The 21,313-nt window shown below is 33.8% G+C and overlaps 1 protein-coding gene across 1 annotated transcript; it reads right to left on the bottom strand.

Moving 5' to 3' along the window:
• Positions 1-126: 126 nt before the first annotated feature.
• On the bottom strand, positions 127-20,880 carry LOC132554121 (uncharacterized). The gene is made up of 15 exons (XM_060218422.1): positions 20,712-20,880; positions 20,039-20,115; positions 18,203-18,275; positions 17,852-17,993; positions 17,449-17,586; positions 5,224-5,333; positions 3,761-3,856; positions 3,571-3,654; positions 2,352-2,407; positions 2,055-2,125; positions 1,658-1,763; positions 1,404-1,506; positions 1,166-1,245; positions 866-940; positions 127-601 (listed from the first exon to the last, which is right to left on the bottom strand). Exons 1-15 carry the CDS (start codon positions 20,797-20,799, stop codon positions 518-520), a joined length of 1,383 nt encoding a protein of 460 aa, XP_060074405.1. The 5' UTR covers positions 20,800-20,880; the 3' UTR covers positions 127-517.
• Positions 20,881-21,313: the final 433 nt, after the last annotated feature.

Genomic DNA, 21,313 nt, shown 5'->3' with positions numbered 1-21,313 from the left:
CGTGTTCTTCATTTCTTGCCACCTAATGACCATTTAAAGTGCAAAATAAAATATTTCCAAGATGAACATCATCATCATCATCATCATCATCATCATCTCCTCCTTACGTTAGAAAATGAAAACAGATTAGAACTTCAAAATGTGGCTTTATTGATAAACTGAAATATATCGAATTCAGAAAGTGTTAACTATGTATAGGTAAATCATACGTATAAGCGAAAACAACACTGATATTAAGATAGTTCGATCCAACAACAGCTTTAACATGTTCGGTCCTGAGTCAGTTGATTTGGTCCGCATTCTGTAGTCCGTCATGACGTTCATGGGTCCTTTATGAAGTTCATGGGTCCGTTATAAAGTTCATTGGCCGTTATTAAGTTCATGAGTCTGTTATGACGTTCATGGGTCCGTTATAAAGTTCATGGGTCCGTTATGACGTTCACGGGTCTGTTATGACGTTCATGGGTCCGTTATGATCTGTAATTGTTCCTTGATTGCAGCTGTTTCCGGTCTCTGTTTAGACGTAATGATTCATCATTGATTCATAGTGCTCCTGTCGGCCCGACGGATTACTTGGGACTCCGTTCTTTGTGATATATTCCTGAAAATGAACAAGAATGCGTTACATTAAAAAGATCGACTCTGAATTCTCTAAACGGCGGTCAGTAAATTATACTGATTCAAGATGTATCGATTCCAAAGTGTAAAGAATGGTCTGATTATAATGCCTACTTAATGCCTGCTATGATATTTACCTTCAGTTCTCCTAATGCTAACTATTTCCTAAGGCAATATGATAGCTAATGCCAACAGCACTATTCACTCCCCAGTTCTTCTAAAGCTTATTTATTACTACAATATTTACCTCTAGCTCCTCGAAGGACGTCTGTCCTTTATTGATCTTCTCGCCTATTCCGGACTGGAAGCTGCCGTATCGCTCCTTCGAAGGCAAATATGACATTGTAGTTTTAATGCTAAGACTAAGTGGAAGGATGTTTGTATAAAGACACATGTGAATGAGACATTTCTGTGTGTGTGTGTGTGTTCATATGAATATGTTTCATCCGGTCTTGATGCTTTTATAATCAATAAACTGACAATTTCGATTTAACATTGAAATATGTCAAAACTTTGAACATATCTGTGAAGATTGGCGATAACTTACCTTGACTTGTCCTGTGATGACGCCATCCTCTAGAATTGCTGCAGCGTTCTTCAGGCCTCGAGCAAAGGTATCCATTGCACCTGTGGATTGATTTACGAATTATCACAAAAACTCATCTATCTGTCTGAGGCTTTATCAAAATAACAACTAGAATTCAATAATTAGTCTGTCTGAGGTATCTGGGATATGAACATGTCTCAGATCAGTTAACTCCCTGCGAACTTTACAGTCGACCTACCAATATGAGAAATGAACATGTCTCTGAGATCGGTGGACTCCCTGCGTACTTTACAGTCGAAGTTAAGACCACCGGGCTGTAATCCACCTTGTTCCAGAATTGCCTGAAAATATAAACGTTTCATGGAAACATTTATTTTACAGGGATGAGGATATCTATTATGGACCGGACAAAAGCAACTATAAACAGTGTGAGACATTACCACAAAAGGAAATACACCATCAAGCCGAGGTAAGACAAATGATAGGGTTTACCTTGAGCACCAGTGTAGCGTTTTTGGTATCCATAGGGAACTGATCCGTATCCCATCCTAGGTCTGGTGATCCGGTGTTAGAATCCACGGAACCCAACATTCCGAACCTGTTGACCAATAAAATTACATACAGTAAACATAGAACGCCTGCTTATCCAATCCAAATAGTAATGGTTCCATACTACAGAAGCCATTGTTACAATCCAGAGATGATATCGGTGTAGTATACCTGAATTTACCCTGATTCCATTAGGTTGTGATATGTTCGATGTCACTATATCGAACATGAATTGAGGAGTTACCCTCTACAAAAAGTCGATCTTCAAGAACGAGGCAGAATATTAATACACTTCTGGTATGATCAATGACCAAATTGATCATTCTTGGGAAAAACTTACGCTGAAGCCATGATGATATCGTGCTCATATCCATGACCGGCCAGAGTCGTGTGGTTGGGCTCAATGTTCAGCTGAAATACCAACAGATTATGATCTAAATATGTGGTATATAAAAGTGACCAGAAATAATGCTAACGGATTTCAGATGCTGGGGCAACTTATGTTATAGCTAACTAGTGTACAAGTCATATTCAACAAGTTTGTAATGTATTAATTCTGGAGATTAGGCGACACACAAGATATCAAGAGTGACGAGAACAGAGACGATGTGAAGCTCTATACAAGATAGCGACTGACCTTGAAATCTTTGTCCAATCCGAAATGTTTCAAGAATCCGATCACAGTCATGGCGTCTGTCAAAAAAAAAAAAAAAAAAACATCAGCGACGGTATCCTCCATAAGATGGCAACATAATGTATGTAAGGCTACTGATACATATCTACTGGTAAATATCTACTGGTACATATCTACTGGTAAATATCTACTGGTACATATCTACTGGTAAATATCTACCATACATATCTACTGGTACATATCTACCATACATATTTACTGGTAAATATCTATCATACATATCTACTGGTACATATTTACCATACATATCTACTGGTACATATCTACCATACATATCTACCATAAATATCTACTGGTAAATATCTACCATACATATCTACTGGTACATATCTACCATACATATCTACTGGTAAATATCTACTGGTACATATCTACCATACATATCTACTGGTAAATATCTACCATACATATCTACTGGTAAATATATACCATACACATCTACTGTAAATATCTACCATACATATCTACCATAAATATCTACTGGTACATATCTACCATAAATATCTACTGGTAAATATCTACCATACATATCTACTGGTAAATATCTACCATACACATCTACCATAAATATCTACCATACATATCTACTGGTACATATCTACCATAAATATCTACTGGTAGATATCTACCATAAATATCTACTGGTACATATCTACCATACATATCTACTGGTACATATCTACCATACATATCTACTGGTACATATCTACCATACATATCTACTGGTAAATATCTACCATACATATCTACTGGTAAATATCTACTGGTACATATCTACCATACATATCTACTGGTAAATATCTACTGGTACATATCTACCATACATATCTACTGGTATATATCTACTGGTACATATCTACCATACATATCTACTGGTATATATCTACTGGTACATATCTACTGGTACATATCATTTGATGACTATATTTATGTTGACATGTGGTGTATTTCGAGTTGTAACAGGCGTTGAGTAACCACTAGCATATGCAATATTTTCCTACATTGCATGGAAACGTGAGTACCAAGTTTTCTTTAAAATGCGCTCATGTCTTTCTGAATAGAAAGCTTGACCGTTTATTTCTGTCCGAAGTACTGTTCATTTCTGCCTAAGATATGATGTTGATCCCCACCATCTGTGAACACTGTATACATTGTTACCTACCGTAATCATACTGGTGCTTTGCTGGTTCCTTTGGTTTAGGTTCGATCAGCAGATTTCCTGTAAACCCTAATTTCTTCTTGTAAGCTACAGATATACAACATGTTCAGTTTAATATTTTACAACTAACAATATGGTTTTCACAATGGAAATATTGTAATACATTAACAGAGGAAATCTATACAATTCTTACCTGCTGCCATTTTAAAAAAGTTGGCCATGTTTGTGAGTTCTGTAAGAACATCGGTGTTGAGGATAGTGTGGTAGCCCTCTCGGCCTCCCCAAAACACTGAAAACAGACAACACTGCTACATTACACATTTATGTATAGTCTGTATTTTACGCAAGATGCAATTTATTGATATGCTTCGTAAGAAGTACTTTGTATTGTACGTCAAACAATGTATGATTACACAGCACTACGTTAAGACAAGAGACCAAATGGGCCTGCATCGCTCACCTGACCAATTCAGCAATCAATTCATTTAACTAAGAAATTCAAATATGACGAATACTTTCCCTATTGGTTCCCGGCCATGTGGTCGAACGTAAGTCATATTCACTATTCATGAAAAATGCTTCAAACTTGGACAATATTCTTGTACAGAAGAACGATCTTTTTTAAATAAACTTACATTTCCCGTGTTGGGCCCGGTGTCAGGCTCCGGCTTGGTTCAAAATTAGATTCCTTTCACCTTGGTATGTTTCAGACCAAATTCGGAACTGAATCAAGGCATTCCCACGAAAGAAGGATTTCAGAAAATTTTCTCTATTTCCACTATTCGGCCCGCCTCTTCAAGACCAAATAAGGACAGAATCTTGATATCGATGTGAAAAAAATAACCAACAATAACAACGACAATACAACATTCACCAACTCAAAGTGAGTAGTGATTTGACACGAAATTCACCGACGCAAACTAGTGTAGCAATGTGACCAAAACTGGGGAAAAGATGTGACACTTCAATTCATCGACCAACACTTGTGAAGAGATGTGGCACTTCAATTCATCGACCAACACTTGTGAAGAGATGTGGCACTTCAATTCATCGACCAACACTTGTGAAGAGATGTGACACTTTAATTCATCGACCAACACTTGTGAAGAGATGTGACACTTCAATTCATCGACCAACACTTGTTAAGAGCTGTGACACTTCAATTCATCGACCAACACTTGTGAAGAGATGTGACACTTCAATTCATCGACCAACACTTGTGAAGAGATGTGACACTTCAATTCATCGACCAACACTTGTGAAAAGATGTGGCACTTCAATTCATCGACCAACACTTGTGAAGAGATGTGGCACTTCAATTCATCGACCAACACTTGTGAAGAGATGTGGCACTTCAATTCATCGACCAACACTTGTGAAGAGATGTGGCACTTCAATTCATCGACCAACACTTGTGAAGAGATGTGGCACTTCAATTCATCGACCAACACTTGTGAAGAGATGTGGCACTTCAATTCATCGACCCCAAAGTAGTAAAGAGATGTAACGATGTGACAATTCACCAATCTAAACTAGAGTAACACCAACAGTAGAAGCAATGATGAGATGAAATGCACAAGTCAAAGTAGAGCAGCGACACTCACACTAACCTGCTGGAGTGACTATATCCATGTGACACACGTGTTGACAACTTACCGAAGTTTTCTGCCCCCAGCTTTACTGCGATTTCCATGCCTTTCTTGACCTGGGCTGCAGCGAACGCCACCACGTGAGAATCAGGGTTACTTGCGGCTCCATTCATGTACCTGAACAAAAGATTAGCGTTTCATGGTGAACAAATAGGAAACTGGTGTGACGGTACAGACAGGGCAAACGATTGTTTGTTACCGATAAATTTAAATCGGAACAATGTATATTGTTCCCTATTTAGGATGGGGAATACATATGTATGTTTCCCTAATATTGACGATTCTTTCCATAACTTTGATCAGGGAAAATGTTGTTTGATTCACTGACCTTTGATGTTGCTTGTAACCTTAACTTTGGAAAGTGAAAATGTTCTTTGTTTCTAAAAAACGTTTAACGGGGAAAATGTTGTAACGATTGTTTCCTTACTTTTGACAAGGAAAATTAGTTTGTCTTTTAACTTTGGACAGGGAAAATTAATTTGTCCTTTAACTTTTGACAGGGAAAATTTGTTTGTCCTTTAACTTTTGACAGAGAAAATTAGTTTCTTCTTTAAATTTGACAGGGAAAATTAGTTTGTCTTTTAACTTTTGACAGGAAAAATTAGTTTGTCTTTTAACTTTGGACAGGGAAAATTAGTTTGTCTTTTAACTTTGGACATGGAAAATCAGTTTGTCCTTTAACTTTTGACACGGAAAATTAGTTTGGCTTTTAACTTTTGACAGGGAAAATTAGTTTGTTCCTTAACTTTTGACAGGAAAAATTAGTTTGTTCCTTAACTTTTGACAGGAAAAATTAGTTTGTTCCTTACTTTGGACAGGGAAAATTAATTTGTCCTTTAACTTTTGACAGGAAAAATTAGTTTGTTCCTTACTTTGGACAGGGAAAATTAATTTGTCCTTTAACTTTTGACAGGAAAAATTAGTTTGTTCCTTAAACTTTTGACAGGGAAAATTAGTTTTGTCCTTACTTTTGAAAAGGAAAATTAATTTGTCCTTTAACTTTTGACAGAGAAAATTAGTTTGTCCTTTAACTTTTGACAGGGAAAATTAGTTTGTTCCTTACTTTTGACAGGGAAAATTAGTTTGTCTTTTAACTTTTGACAGGGAAAATTAGTTTGTTCCTTAACTTTTGACAGGAAAAATTAGTTTGTTCCTTAACTTTTGACAGGAAAAATTAGTTTGTTCCTTACTTTGGACAGGGAAAATTAATTTGTCCTTTAACTTTTGACAGGAAAAATTAGTTTGTTCCTTAACTTTTGACAGGGAAAATTAGTTTTGTCCTTACTTTTGAAAAGGAAAATTAATTTGTCCTTTAACTTTTGACAGAGAAAATTAGTTTGTCCTTTAACTTTTGACAGGGAAAATTAGTTTGTTCCTTACTTTTGACAGGGAAAATTAGTTTGTCTTTTAACTTTTGACAGGGAAAATTAGTTTGTTCCTTAACTTTTGACAGGAAAAATTAGTTTGTTCCTTAACTTTTGACAGGGAAAATTAGTTTGTTCCTTACTTTGGACAGGGAAAATTAATTTGTCCTTTAACTTTTGACAGGGAAAATTAGTTTGTTCCTTAACTTTTGACAGGGAAAATTAGTTTTGTCCTTACTTTTGAAAAGGAAAATTAGTTTGTCTTTTAACTTTGGACAGGGAAAATTAGTTTGTCTTTTAACTTTGGACAGGGAAAATTAATTTGTCCTTTAACTTTTGACAGGGAAAATTAGTTTGTTCCTTACTTTTGACAGGAAAAATAAATTTGTCTTTTAACTTTTGACAGGGAAAATTAGTTTGTCCTTAACTTTTGACAGGGAAAATTAGTTTGCCCTTTAATTTTTGACAGGAAAAATTAGTTTGTCTTTTAACTTTTGACAGGGAAAATTAGTTTGTTCCTTAACTTTTGACAGGGAAAATTAGTTTGTCCTTTAATTTTTGACAGGAAAAATTAGTTTGTCTTTTAACTTTGGACAGGGAAAATTAGTTTGTCTTTTAACTTTGGACAGGGACAATTAATTTGTCCTTTAACTTTTGACAGGGAAAATTAGTTTGTTCCTTAACTTTTGACAGGAAAAATTAGTTTGTTCCTTAACTTTTGACAGGGAAAATTAGTTTGTTCATTAACTTTTGACAGGGAAAATTAGTTTGTCCTTTAACTTTGGACAGGGAAAATTAGTTTGTCCTTTAACTTTTGACAGGGAAAATTAAGTTTGTCTTTTAACTTTTGACAGGGAAAATTAGTTTGTCCTTTAACTTTTTAACTTTTTTTGACAGGGAAAATTAGTTTGTCTTTTAACTTTTGACAGGGAAAATTAGTTTGTCTTTTAACTTTGGACAGGGACAATTAATTTGTCCTTTAACTTTTGACAGGAAAAATTAGTTTTTCTTTTAACTTTGGACAGGGAAAATTAATTTGTCCTTTAACTTTTGACAGGGAAAATGAGTTTGTTCCTTACTTTTGACAGGGAAAATTAGTTTGTCTTTTAACTCTGGACAGGGAAAATTAGTTTGTCTTTTAACTTTGGACAGGGAAAATTAGTTTGTCTTTTAACTTTTGACAGGGAAAATTAATTTGTCCTTTAACTTTTGACAGGGAAAATTAGTTTGTTCCTTAACTTTTGACAGGAAAAATTAGTTTGTTCCTTAACTTTTGACAGGGAAAATTAGTTTGTTCCTTACTTTGGACAGGGAAAATTAATTTGTCCTTTAACTTTTGACAGGGAAAATTAGTTTGTTCCTTAGTTTTGACAGGGAAAATTAGTTTTGTCCTTACTTTTGACAAGGAAAATTAGTTTGTCTTTTAACTTTGGACAGGGAAAATTAGTTTGTCTTTTAACTTTGGACAGGGAAAATTAATTTGTCCTTTAAATTTTGACAGAGAAAATTAGTTTGTCCTTTAACTTTTGACAGGGAAAATTAGTTTGTTCCTTACTTCTGACAGGGAAAATTAGTTTGTCTTTTAACTCTGGACAGGGAAAATTAGTTTGTCTTTTAACTTTTGACAGAGAAAATTAGTTTGTCTTTTAACTTTTGACAGGGAAAATTAATTTGTTCCGTAACTTTTGACAAGGAAAATTAGTTTGTTCCTTAACTTTTGACAGGGAAAATTAGTTTGTTCCTTACTTTGGACAGGGAAAATTAGTTTGTTCCTTACTTTGGACAGGGAAAATTAATTTGTCCTTTAACTTTTGACAGGGAAAATTAGTTTGTCTTTTAACTTTGGACAGGGAAAATTAGTTTGTCTTTTAAGTTTGGACAGGGAAAATGAATTTGTCCTTTAACTTTGGACAGGGAAAATTAGTTTGTCTTTTAACTTTGGACAGGGACAATTAATTTGTCCTTTAACTTTTGACAGGGAAAATTAGTTTGCTCTTTAATTTTTGACAGGGAAAATTAGTTTGTCTTTTAACTTTGGACAGGGAAAATTAGTTTGTCTTTTAACTTTGGACAGGGAAAATTAATTTGTCCTTTAACTTTTGACAGGGAAAATTAGTTTGTCTTTTAATTCTTTAGTTTGTCTTGTAATTTTCGACAGAGAAAATTAGTTTGTCCTTTAACTTTTGACAGGGAAAATTAGTTTGTTCCTTAACTTTTGACAGGGAAAATTGGTTTGTTCCTTACTTTGGACAGAAAAAATTAGTTTGTTCCTTACTTTGGACAGGGAAAATTAGTTTGTCTTTTAACTTTGGACAGGGAAAATTAATTTGTCCTTTAACTTTTGACAGGGAAAATTAGTTTGTCTTTTAACTCTGGACAGGGAAAATTAGTTTGTCTTGTAATTTTCGACAGAGAAAATTAGTTTGTCCTTTAACTTTTGACAGGGAAAATTAGTTTGTTCCTTAACTTTTGACAGGGAAAATTGGTTTGTTCCTTACTTTGGACAGGGAAAATTAGTTTGTTCCTTACTTTGGACAGGGAAAATTAGTTTTGTCCTTACTTTTGACAAGGAAAATTAGTTTGTCTTTTCACTTTGGACAGGAAAAATTAGTTTGTCTTTTAACTTTGGACAGGGAAAATTAGTTTGTCTTTTAAGTTTGGACAGGGAAAATTATTTTGTCTTTTAACTTTTGACAAGGAAAATTAGTTTGTCTTTTGACTTTGGACAGGGAAAATTAGTTTGTCTTTTAACTTTGGACAGGGACAATTAATTTGTCCTTTAATTTTTGACAGGGAAAATAAGTTTGGCTTATAACTTTGAACAGGGAAAATTGATTTCTCCTTTAACTTTTGACACGGAAAATTAGTTTGTCTTTTAACTTTTGACAGGGAAAATTAGTTTGTTCCTTACTTTCGACAGGGAAAATTAGTTAGTTCCTTACTTTGGACAGGGAAAATTAATTTGTCCTTTAACTTTTGACAGGGAAAATTAATTTGTCTTTTAACTTTGGACAGGGAAAATTAGTTTGTTCCTTAACTTTTGACAGGGAAAATTAGTTTGTCTTTTAACTTTTGACAGGGAAAATTAGTTTGTTCCTTACATTTGACAGGGAAAATTAGTTTGTCCTTTAACTTTTGACAGGGAAAATTAGTTTGTCTTTTAATTTTTGACAGAGAAAATTAGTTTGTTCCTTAACTTTTGATAGGGAAAATTACTTTGTTCCTTACTTTTGACAGGGAAAATTAGTTTGTCTTTTAACTTTGGACAGGGAAAATTAATTTGTCCTTTAACTTTTGGCAGGGAAAATTAGTTTGTTCCTTACTTTTGACAGAGAAAATTAGTTTGTTCCCTAACTTTTGACAGGGAAAATGACTTTGTTCCTTACTTTTGACAGGGAAAATTAGTTTTGTCCTTAACTTTGTAGGAAAATTTTTGTTCCTTAACTTTGGACAGGGAAAATTAGTTTGTGTTTTAACTTTTGACAGGGAAAATTAGTTTGTCCTTTAACTTTTGACACGGAAAATTAGTTTGTCTTTTAACTTTTGACAGGGAAAATTAGTTTGTCTTTTAACTTTTGACAGGGAAAATTAATTTGTCTTTTAACTTTTGACAAGGAAAATTAGTTTGTCTTTTGACTTTGGACAGGGAAAATTAGTTTGTCTTTTAACTTTGTTCAGGGACAATCAATTTGTCCTTTAACTTTTGACAGGGAAAATTAGATTGCTGTTTAATTTTTGACAGGGAAAATAAGTTTGGCTTTTAACTTTGAACAGGGAAAATTGATTTGTCCTTTAACTTTTGACACGGAAAATTAGTTTGTCTTTTAACTTTTGACAGGGAAAATTAGTTTGTCTTTTAACTTTTGACAGGGAAAATTAGTTTGTCTTTTAACTTTTGACAGGGAAAATTAGTTTGTTCCTTAACTTTTGACAAGGAAAATTAGTTTGTCTTTTAACTTTGGACAGGGAAAATTAGTTTGTCTTTTAACTTTGGACAGGAAAAATTAGTTTGTCTTTTAACTTTGGACAGGGAAAATTAGTTTGTCTTTTAACTTTTGACAGAAAAAATTAGTTTGTCTTTTCACTTTGGACAGGGAAAATTAGTTTGTCTTTTAACTTTGGACAGGGAAAATTAGTTTGTCTTTTAACTTTGGACAGGGAAAATTAATTTGTCCTTTAACTTTTGACACAGGGAAAATTAGTTTGTCTTTTAACTTTTGACAGGGAAAATTAGTTTGTCTTTTAACTATTGACAGAGAAAATTAGTTTGTCCTTTAACTTTTGACACGGATAATTAGTTTGTCTTTTAACTTTTGACAGGGAAAATTAGTTTGACTTTTAACTTTTGACAGGGAAAATTAGTTTGTCTTTTAACTTTTGACAGGGAAAATTAGTTTGTCTTTTAACTCTGGACAGGGAAAATTAGTTTGTCTTTTAACTTTTGACAGGGAAAATTAGTTTGTTCCTTAACTTTTGACAGGGAAAATTAGTTTGCCCTTTAATTTTTGACAGGTAAAATAAGTTTTGCTTTTAACTTTGAACAGGGAAAATTCATTTGTCCTTTAACTTTTGAAAAAATTAGTTTGTGTCCTTAACTTTTGACAGGGAAAATTAGTTTGTCCTTTAACTTTTGACAGGGAAAATTAGTTTGACTTTTAACTTTTGACAGGGAAAATTAGTTTGTCTTTTAACTCTGGACAGGGAAAATTAGTTTGTCTTTTAACTTTTGACAGGGAAAATTAGTTTGTTCCTTAACTTTTGACAGGGAAAATTAGTTTGTTCCTTAACTTTTGACAGGGAAAATAAGTTTGTTCCTTACATTGCATCGGGAAAATTAATTTGTCCTTTAACTTTTGACAGGGAAAATTAGTTTGTTCCTTAACTTTTGACAGGGAAAATTAGTTTGTCTTTTAACTATTGACAGAGAAAATTAGTTTGTCCTTTAACTTTTGACAGGGAAAATTAGTTTGTCCTTTAAATTTGGACAGGGAAAATTAATTTGTCCTTTAACTTTTGACAGAGAAAATTAGTTTGTCTTTTAACTTTTGACAGGGAAAATTAATTTGTCTTTTAACTTTTGACAGGGAAAATTAGTTTGTCTTTTAACTTTTGACAGGGAAAATTAGTTTGTCCTTTTGACACTTTGTGACAGGGAAAATTAGTTTGTTCTTTTAACTTTTGACAGGGAAAATTAGTTTTTCCTTACTTTTGACAGGGAAAATTAGTTTGTCTTTTCACTTTGGACAGGGAAAATTAGTTTGTCTTTTAACTCTGGACAGGGAAAATTAGTTTGTCTTTTAATTTTTGACAGGGAAAATGAGTTTGTTCCTTACTTTTGACAGGGAAAATTAGTTTGTCTTTTAACTATTGACAGAGAAAATTAGTTTGTCCTTTAACTTTTGACAGGGAAAATTAGTTTGTCCTTTTTGGAACTTTTTGGACAGGGAAAATTAGTTTGTCTTTTAACTTTTACAGGGAAAATTAGTTTGTCCTTTAACTTTTGACAGGGAAAATTAGATTGCTGTTTAATTTTTGACAGGGAAAATTAGTTTGACTTTTAACTTTTGACAGGGAAAATTAGTTTGTCTTTTAACTTTTGACAGGGAAAATTAGTTTGTCCTTTTGACTTTTTGACAGGGAAAATTAGTTTGTCCTTTTAACTTTTGACAGGGAAAATTAGTTTGTCCTTTAACTTTTGACAGGGATAATTTTATTGTCCTTTAACTTTTGACAGTGAAAATTAGTTTGTCCTTTAACTTTTGACAGGGAAAATTAGTTTGTCCTTTACACTTTTGACAGGGAAAATTAGTTTGTCTTTTAACTTTGGACAGGGAAAATTAGTTTGTTCCTTAACTTTTGACAGAGAAAATTAGTTTGTTCCCTAACTGACAGGGAAAATGAGTTTGTTCCTTACTTTTGACAGGGAAAATTAGTTTGTCTTTTCACTTTGGACAGGGAAAATTAGTTTGTCTTTTAACTCTGGACAGGGAAAATTAGTTTGTCTTGTAATTTTTGACAGAGAAAATTAGTTTGTTCCTTACTTTTGACAGGGAAAATTAGTTTTGTCCTTACTTTTGACAGGGAAAATTAGTTTGTCTTTTAACTCTGGACAGGGAAAATTAGTTTGTCTTGTAATTTTCGACAGAGAAAATTAGTTTGTCCTTTAACTTTTGACAGGGAAAAAAATTAGTTTGTCTTTTAACTTGTCTTTTACTTTTGACAGGGAAAATTAGTTTGTCTTTTAACTTTTGACAGGGAAAATTAGTTTGTCTTTTAACTTTTGACAGGGAAAATTAGTTTGTCTTTTTAACTTTTGACAGGGAAAATTAGTTTGTCTTTTTAGTTTGTCTTTTAACTTTTGACAGGGAAAATTAGTTTGTCTTTTAACTTTTGACAGGGAAAATTAGTTTGTCTTTTAACTTTTGACAGGGAAAATTAGTTTGTCTTTTAACTTTGGACAGGGAAAATTAGTTTGTCTTTTAACTTTTGACAGGGAAAATTAGTTTGTCTTTTAACTTTGGACAGGGAAAATTAGTTTGTCTTTTAACTTTTGACAGGGAAAATTAGTTTGTCCTTTAACTTTTGACAGGGAAAATTAGTTTGTCTTTTAACTTTTGACAGGGAAAATTAGTTTGTCTTTTAACTTTTGACAGGGACAATTAATTTGTCCTTTAACTTTTGACAGGAAAAATTAGTTTGTCCTTTAACTTTTGACACGGATAATTAGTTTGTCTTTTAACTTTTGACAGGGAAAATTAGTTTGTTCCTTAACTTTTGACAGGGAAAATTAGTTTGTTCCTTAACTTTTGACAGGGAAAATTAGTTTGTTCCTTACTTTTGACAGGGAAAATTAGTTTGTCTTTTAACTTTGGACAGGGAAAATTAGTTTGTTCCTTAACTTTTGACAGGGAAAATTAGTTTGTCCTTTAACTTTTGACAGGAAAATTAGTTTGTCTTTTAGTTTGTCTTTTAACTTTTGACAGGGAAAATTAGTTTGTCTTTTAACTTTTGACAGACAGGAAAATTAGTTTGTCTTTTAACTTTGGACAGGGAAAATTTATTTGTCCTTTAACTTTTGACAGGGAAAATTAGTTTGTCCTTTAACTTTTGACAGGGAAAATTAGTTTGTTCCTTACTTGTGACAGGGAAAATTAGTTTTGTCCTTACTTAGGACAGGGAAAATTAGTTTGTCTTTTAACTTTGGACAGGGAAAATTAGTTTGTCTTTTAACTTTGTTCAGGGACAATCAATTTGTCCTTTAACTTTTGACAGGGAAAATTACTTTGTTCCTTAACTTTTGACAGGAAAAATTACTTTGTTCCTTACTTTTGACAGGGAAAATTAGTTTTGTCCTTATTTTTGATAAGGAAAATTAGTTTGTCTTTTAACTTTGGACAGGGAAAATTAATTTGTCCTTTAACTTTTGACAGAGAAAATTAGTTTGTCTTTTAACTTTTGACAGGGAAAACTAGTTTGTTCCTTACTTTTGACAGGGAAAATTAGTTTGTCTTTTAACTCTGGACAGGGAAAATTAGTTTGTCTTTTAACTTTTGACAGGGAAAATTAGTTTGTCTTTTAACTCTGGACACGGAAAATTAGTTTGCTTTTAATTTTTGACAGGGAAAATTAGTTTGTTCCTTACTTTTGACAGGGAAAATTAGTTTGTCTTTTAACATTGGACAGGGAAAATTAGTTTGTCTTTTAACTTTTGACAGGGAAAATTAGTTTGTCTTTTAACTTTGGACAGGGAAAATTAGTTTGTCCTTTAACTTTTGACAGGGAAAATTAGTTTGTCCTTTACTTTTGACAGGGAAAATTAGTTTGTGTTTTAACTTTTGACAGGGAAAATTAGTTTTGTCCTTACTTAGGACAGGGAAAATTAGTTTGTCTTTTAACTTTGGACAGGGAAAATTAGTTTGTCTTTTAACTTTTGACAGGGAAAATTAGTTTGTCCTTTAACTTTTGACAGGGAAAATTAGTTTGTCCTTTAACTTTGGAAAGGGAAAATTAGTTTGTCTTTTAACTTTTGACAGGGAAAATTAATTTGTCTTTTAACTTTGGACAGGGAAAATTAGTTTGTCTTTTAACTTTGGACAGGGAAAATTAATTTGTCCTTTAACTTTTGACAGGGAAAATTAGTTTGTCCTTTAACTTTTGACAGGGAAAATTAGTTTGTCTTTTAACTTTTGACAGGGAAAATTAGTTTGTCTTTTAACTCTGGACAGGGAAAATTAGTTTGTCTTGTAATTTTTGACAGAGAAAATTAGTTTGTCCTTTAACTTTTGACACGGAAAATTAGTTTGTCTTTTAACTTTTGACAGGGAAAATTAGTTTGTTCCTTAACTTTTGACAGGGAAAATTAGTTTGTTTCTTAACTTTTGACAGGGAAAATTAATTTGTCTTTGACAGGGAAAATGACTTTGTTCCTTACTTTTGACAGGGAAAATTAGTTTTGTCCTTACTTTTGACAAGGAAAATTAGTTTGTCTTTTCACTTTGGACAGGGAAAATTAGTTTGTCTTTTAACTCTGGACAGGGAAAATTAGTTTGCTTTTAATTTTTGACAGGGAAAATTAGTTTGTTCCTTACTTTTGACAGGGAAAATTAGTTTGTTTTAACTTTGACAAGGAAAATTAGTTTGTCCTTTTGACTTAGTTTGTCTTTTACTTTTGACAGGGAAAATTAGTTTTGTCCTTACTTAGGACAGGGAAAATTAGTTTGTCTTTTAACTTTGGACAGGGAAAATTAGTTTGTCTTTTAACTTTGGACAGGGAAAATTAGTTTGTCTTTTAAGTTTTGACAGAGAAAATTAGTTTGTTCCTTAACTTTTGACAGGGAAAATTAGTTTGTTCCTTAACTTTTGACAGGGAAAATTAGTTTGTCCTTTAACTTTGGACAGGGAAAATTAGTTTGTCTTTTAACTTTGGACAGGAAAAATTAGTTTGTCTTTTAACTTTGGACAGGGAAAATTAATTTGTCCTTTAACTTTGGACAGGGAAAATTAATTTGTCCTTTAACTTTTGGCAGGGAAAATTAGTTTGTTCCTTAACTTGTGACAGGGAAAATTAGTTTGTTCCTTTAATTAGTTTGTCTTTTAACTTTTGACAGAGAAAATTAGTTTGTCCTTTAACTTTTGACAGGGAAAATTAGTTTGTTCCTTACTTTTGACAGGGAAAATTAGTTTTGTCCTTACTTTTGACAAGGAAGATTAGTTTGTCTTTTAACTTTGGACAGGGAAAATTAGTTTGTCTTTTAACTTTGGACAGGGAAAATTAATTTGTCCTTTAACTTTTGACAGGGAAAATTAGTTTGTCCTTTAAATTTTGACTTAATTTGTCTTTAACTGACAGGGAAAATTAGTTTGTCTTTTAACTTTTGACAGGGAAAATTAGTTTGTTCCTTAACTTTTGACAGGGAAAATTAGTTTGTTCCTTACTTTGGACAGGGAAAATTAGTTTGTTCCTTACTTTGGACAGGGAAAATTAATTTGTCCTTTAACTTTTGACAGAGAAAATTAGTTTGTCCTTTAACTTTTGACAGGGAAAATTAGTTTTGTCCTTACTTTTGACAAGGAAAATTAGTTTGTCTTTTAACTTTGGACAGGGAAAATTAGTTTGTTCCCTAACTTTTGACAGGGAAAATTAGTTTGTATTTTAACTTTTGACAGGGAAAATTAGTTTGTTCCTTAACTTTTGACAGGTAAAATAAGTTTGGCTTTTAACTTTGAACAGGGAAAATTCATTTGTCCTTTAACTTTTGACACGGATAATTAGTTTGTCTTTTAACTTTTGACAGGGAAAATTAGTTTGTTCCTTAACTTTTGACAGGGAAAATTAGTTTTGTCCTTACTTAGGACAGGGAAAATTAGTTTGTCTTTTAACTTTGGACAGGGAAAATTAGTTTGTCTTTTAACTTTGGACAGGGAAAATTTATTTGTCCTTTAACTTTTGACAGAGAAAATTAGTTTGTCCTTTAACTTTTGACAGGGAAAATTAGTTTGTTCCTTACTTTTGACAGGGAAAATTAGTTTGTCTTTTAACTCTGGACAAGGAAAATTAGTTTGTCTTTTAACTTTTGACAAGGAAAATTAGTTTGTCTTTTAACTTTGGACAGGGAAAATTAGTTTGTCTTTTAACTTTGGACAGGGAAAATTAATTTGTCCTTTAACTTTTGACAGGGAAAATTAGTTTGTTCCTTACTTTTGACAGGGAAAATTAGTTTGTCTTTTAATTTTGGACAGGGAAAATTAATTTGTCCTTTAACTTTTGACAGGGAAAATTAGTTTTGTCCTTACTTTTGACAAGGAAAATTAGTTTGTCTTTTAACTTTGGACAGGGAAAATTAGTTTGTCTTTTAACTCTGGACAGGGAAAATTAGTTTGTCTTGTAATTTTTGACAGGGAAAATTAGTTTGTTCCTTAACTTTTGACAGGGAAAATTACTTTGTTCCTTACTTTTGACGGAAAATTAGTTTTGTCCTTACTTTTGACAAGAAAAATTAGTTTGTCTTTTAACTTTGGATAGGAAAAATTAGTTTGTCTTTTAACTTTGGACAGGGAAAATTAATTTGTCCTTTAACTTTGGACAGGGAAAATTAATTTGTCCTTTAACTTTTGACAGAGAAAATTAGTTTGTTCCTTACTTTGGACAGGGAAAATTAGTTTGTTCCTTAACTTTTGACAGGGAAAATCAGTTTGTCCTTTAACTTTTGACAGAGAAAATTAGTTTGTTCCTTAACTTTTGACAGAGAAAATTAGTTTGTCCTTACTTTGGACAGGGAAAATTAGTTTGTTCCTTACTTTGGACAGGGAAATATTTTGTACGTTATCGTTACTACTGGACGCTGAAACATTTTGTATGATATACTCACTTTGGACTAGCGAAAAGGTTACAAGTAGCCCACAGGCATTTCACCCCTGTTTGTTTCTGCAACTCTAAGGCTAAGTCTGTGATCTCGTCCAGATTTTGGTTTGTCTCGGCCAATGTGTCGCCCTCTGGTGCGATATCTCTGAAGCAAGCAGCAACAATTATATGGTCTCAATTAAGTATTGATACTGACTAAACATTTACTTTGTCACATTTTTCTTAAAGCAATGGCATCCTTGGTTGGTATTAGGTGCGATCTGTTTTATATATTTGTTGTCATAACTAAAGATAGTTAAAATGTACTACAGTTCAAAATTGAAAACAAGCTGCGTAACAGTCATCTATCCTATTCATCAAAAAATACCGTTTTATCAGTGTATTAGTAATTAGTGAAAAACATGTTTCACCTGTCATGGAATGTCCAATATTTAACGCCTAGTTTGACGAAGAACTCGAACGCTGCCCGCAAACGTCGCTTAGCGTTGGCCATAGAGTTTGATCCATCGTCCCAGGGCCGGATCAGGGTGGGGAAGCCGAAAGGGTCCGCACCTGCATTCACGTGATATCGATAGCTATTCAACCAGGGAAATCACGTGGAATACCACAACTAGAAAGCTGAACGCATTTTTGTATTAATGTTTAGCATTCCAGTTATTTTGCTTATGTTAGCAGCATTCAACATATTTTTGTTTTGTTATACTTCATGGCTTTCCTTATCTTGATCTAACGCATGCCGATCTCATCAAGGTTTCAGTTACCTGTGCCGCGGAATGTGTGCCAGAAACAGACCGAGAATCGGAGCCAGTCTTCCATGGTCCGGCCCATGACTACCTACATCCAAAAACACACGTACATACAAGTTTTAATGGAGACTGCGGTACAGCAATAAACACTCGATAGAAAAAATATGTTGTTCTACCCTGTCAGAATAAAAATCTGCCCAGGCAAAATAACAAACTACCTTGTCACAATTACAATTTGCCCAGGCAAAATAACAAACTACCTTGTCACAATTGCAATTTGCCCAGGCAAAATAACAAACTACCTTGTCACAATAACAATCTGCCCAGGCAAAATAATTGTACCTTGTCAGAATAACAATCTGCCCAGGCAAAATAATTGTACCTTGTCACAATAACAATCTGCCCAGGCAAAATAACAAACTACCTTGTCACAATAACAATCTGCCCAGGCAAAATAATTGTACCTTGTCACAATAACAATCTGCCCAGGCAAAATAATTGTACCTTGTCACAATAACAATCTGCCCAGGCAAAATAATTGTACCTTGTCACAATAACAATCTGCCCAGGCAAAATAACAAACCACCTTGTCACAATAACAATCTGCCCAGGCAAAATAATTGTACCTTGTCAGAATAACAATCTGCCCAGGCAAAATAATTGTACCTTGTCACAATAACAATCTGCCCAGGCAAAATAATTGTACCTTGTCACAATAACAATCTGCCCAGGCAAAATAACAAACTACCTTGTCACAATAACAATCTGCCCAGGCAAAATAACAAACTACCTTGTCACAATAACAATCTGCCCAGGCAAAATAATTGTACCTTGTCAGAATAACAATCTGCCCAGGCAAAATAACAAACTACCTTGTCACAATAACAATCTGCCCAGGCAAAATAACAAACTACCTTGTCACAATAACAATCTGCCCAGGCAAAATAATTGTACCTTGTCACAATAACAATCTGCCCAGGCAAAATAACAAACTACCTTGTCACAATAACAATCTGCCCAGGCAAAATAATTGTACCTTGTCACAATAACAATCTGGCCAGGCAAAATAATTGTACCTTGTCACAATAACAATCTGCCCAGGCAAAATAACAAACTACCTTGTCACAATAACAATCTGCCCAGGCAAAATAACAAACTACCTTGTCAGAATAACAATCTGCCCGAGCAAATTCAAAATCTGTTCAAACAAAATTACTTCAATGTATCTGGCTAGAATAATAAGAATTTGGCATTAGTTTTGTGCTGTTCGGAGGTATGGTAAGTATTCCCGTGTGATCTCCCATCATCAACGTTTATACCCAATTCTTATCATTCTGCTCGGCAGATTATTTATTTGTCTTGGTATTGTGTTACTCTGCCTGGGCAGATTGTTATTATGCTCGGGCAGAATAAAAATATTTTTTCTTTGTTGTCCCAAGTGCGTTCCCGTAGTAAACGAACATATTTTAGCGGTATTTTTTCAGTGCTTTTCGCAATGACATGATTTGGTTACAATATGATCGCGCTGATTTCTACGATGTTTATATAGTAACTCAGTGACTGATAAATGCGCTAATTTACCAAAAAATGAAAATGCGTTTAAATTTGACTTCGAAAAATCAAGGACATTTACAGTAATTAAAAGTAAAGTCGGACATAAAAACAGACACTACAATGTACCACAATACAACAATCGGTTGGACAATTAAAAAGTCGGACGACAATGCTTATGTTTGAGTCATCAGCATTTTATTTATATTAGCTTTCGGAGTTGGACAGACAACCGGACACTCCGACGGTAGACAGCCGGACACTTAGACGCTACACATACAATTAAACTGATTTCTATACCTGTTTGGGGTCGTAGTGTCTGAAGGCCATCGTATCATTTGCACCGCCACTAGGACGGAACGGTATCTTGTCGATTCCTGAAATGTAATCAAAACGAACTTTTTACGTGAATCCGGCAATGGGTTCTTTCCAGACATGCAATGGTGTATTAACACCAAATTTATTCGTGTTAATTCAGTGTGTGGTTTCTCTGTGAATGACCCGCCTACGAGCCGTATAGACAAGTTATCGCCAACTGTTGATAATTAATACGCCACGATGTCTGTACGATAGCCTCATGCCCCCTCCTCTCTCAAACCTAGATCACCAGGGCTAGCAACGTGTCCTCTAGTAATTTTGCGAGCTAAGACTAAACTCATGTAACCCGAGAAGTCAAATTGCCACACTTGTATTTAACATCGTTTGTAAACTTGTAAACATGGTGTTACGGAGTTCAAATCTTTGTGATATAGATGGGGAAACGGCTTGACCAACACAAAGCTTAGTTACATACGGGACTTCTTCCGGGGTCATGAAGAAAACGATACTGTTTATAACTAAATGTATCAATTGTGGCTTGTATCTGAGTTATGTGTTGGAAATCATTTTTGATTAACCATGCATTTTGGACAAGAATTTACAGTTTGATGCAGCAATTTATCATAATGTTTATAAATTAAAAACGTCAACGAACCTGCAAAAAAAACTGCATCCGAAGCATCGAAGCTAGCACAACTAGACCCTTCATCGGACGAGGAGGATGCAGGAGCGAACGACGACATAACTGCCTTCCTTGTTTAGGGGGTGTTTAGCTGTACGGAGACAAAGTTCACACACAGACTGGACAACTGATCCCTCGAGTACAGCGTGTTGTCGGCAAATATCTCGGCCTCGTACATGTGCACGATGTGTGAAGAGTTATTCGTTAGTAAGAACTGGGTCAGGAGTTTGTTATCAGAATATCGTTATCAGTAAGCACGAACACGCTGTAATCCCTCACTAGTATCAACACACTGGCGTGTGAATTACATGTCTTTCATTTATACTGCATGTTTATTTTTCGTTATTTTTTTTCAAAAACTGGGTTTCATAAAAAAACATATATTTGCAAACAAGTTATATGTATTTAGTTTGATGTTTGTGTTTGTACACGGTGTTCTCAACACTCTGCTGTCATTAGACAGGATCTGCGCGATAAGTTTTGAACATGCCCCGCCCGTCCTTCAGTACAAAAGATGCAGAAGTTTTCTCACACGTTCCCATTTGCTACTGCCTTGCGATGTGTTTTCTTCCTTT

This window comes from Ylistrum balloti, unplaced genomic scaffold (assembly GCF_031769215.1).
Source record: "Ylistrum balloti isolate Yb309-2 unplaced genomic scaffold, AGI_CSIRO_Ybal_v1 Utg370380, whole genome shotgun sequence".
Classification (NCBI taxonomy): Eukaryota; Metazoa; Mollusca; class Bivalvia; order Pectinida; family Pectinidae; genus Ylistrum; species Ylistrum balloti.
The sequence above is the reverse complement of the archived record's forward strand: the minus strand, read 5'-3'. Positions and strand labels throughout refer to the sequence as shown.

Bases quoted from the DNA above. Each gene is read 5' to 3' on its own strand.
- LOC132554121 (XM_060218422.1), bottom strand. From the start codon at position 20,799: ATGTCGTCGTTCGCTCCTGCATCCTCCTCGTCCGATGAAGGGTCTAGT. The intron at 17,994-18,202 runs GTAACTGAAACC...ACGTGAATGCAG, and splicing joins GCACACATTCCGCGGCACAG to GTGCGGACCCTTTCGGCTTC. The intron at 1,246-1,403 runs GTAGGTCGACTG...ATCAATCCACAG, and splicing joins CATGTTCATTTCTCATATTG to GTGCAATGGATACCTTTGCT.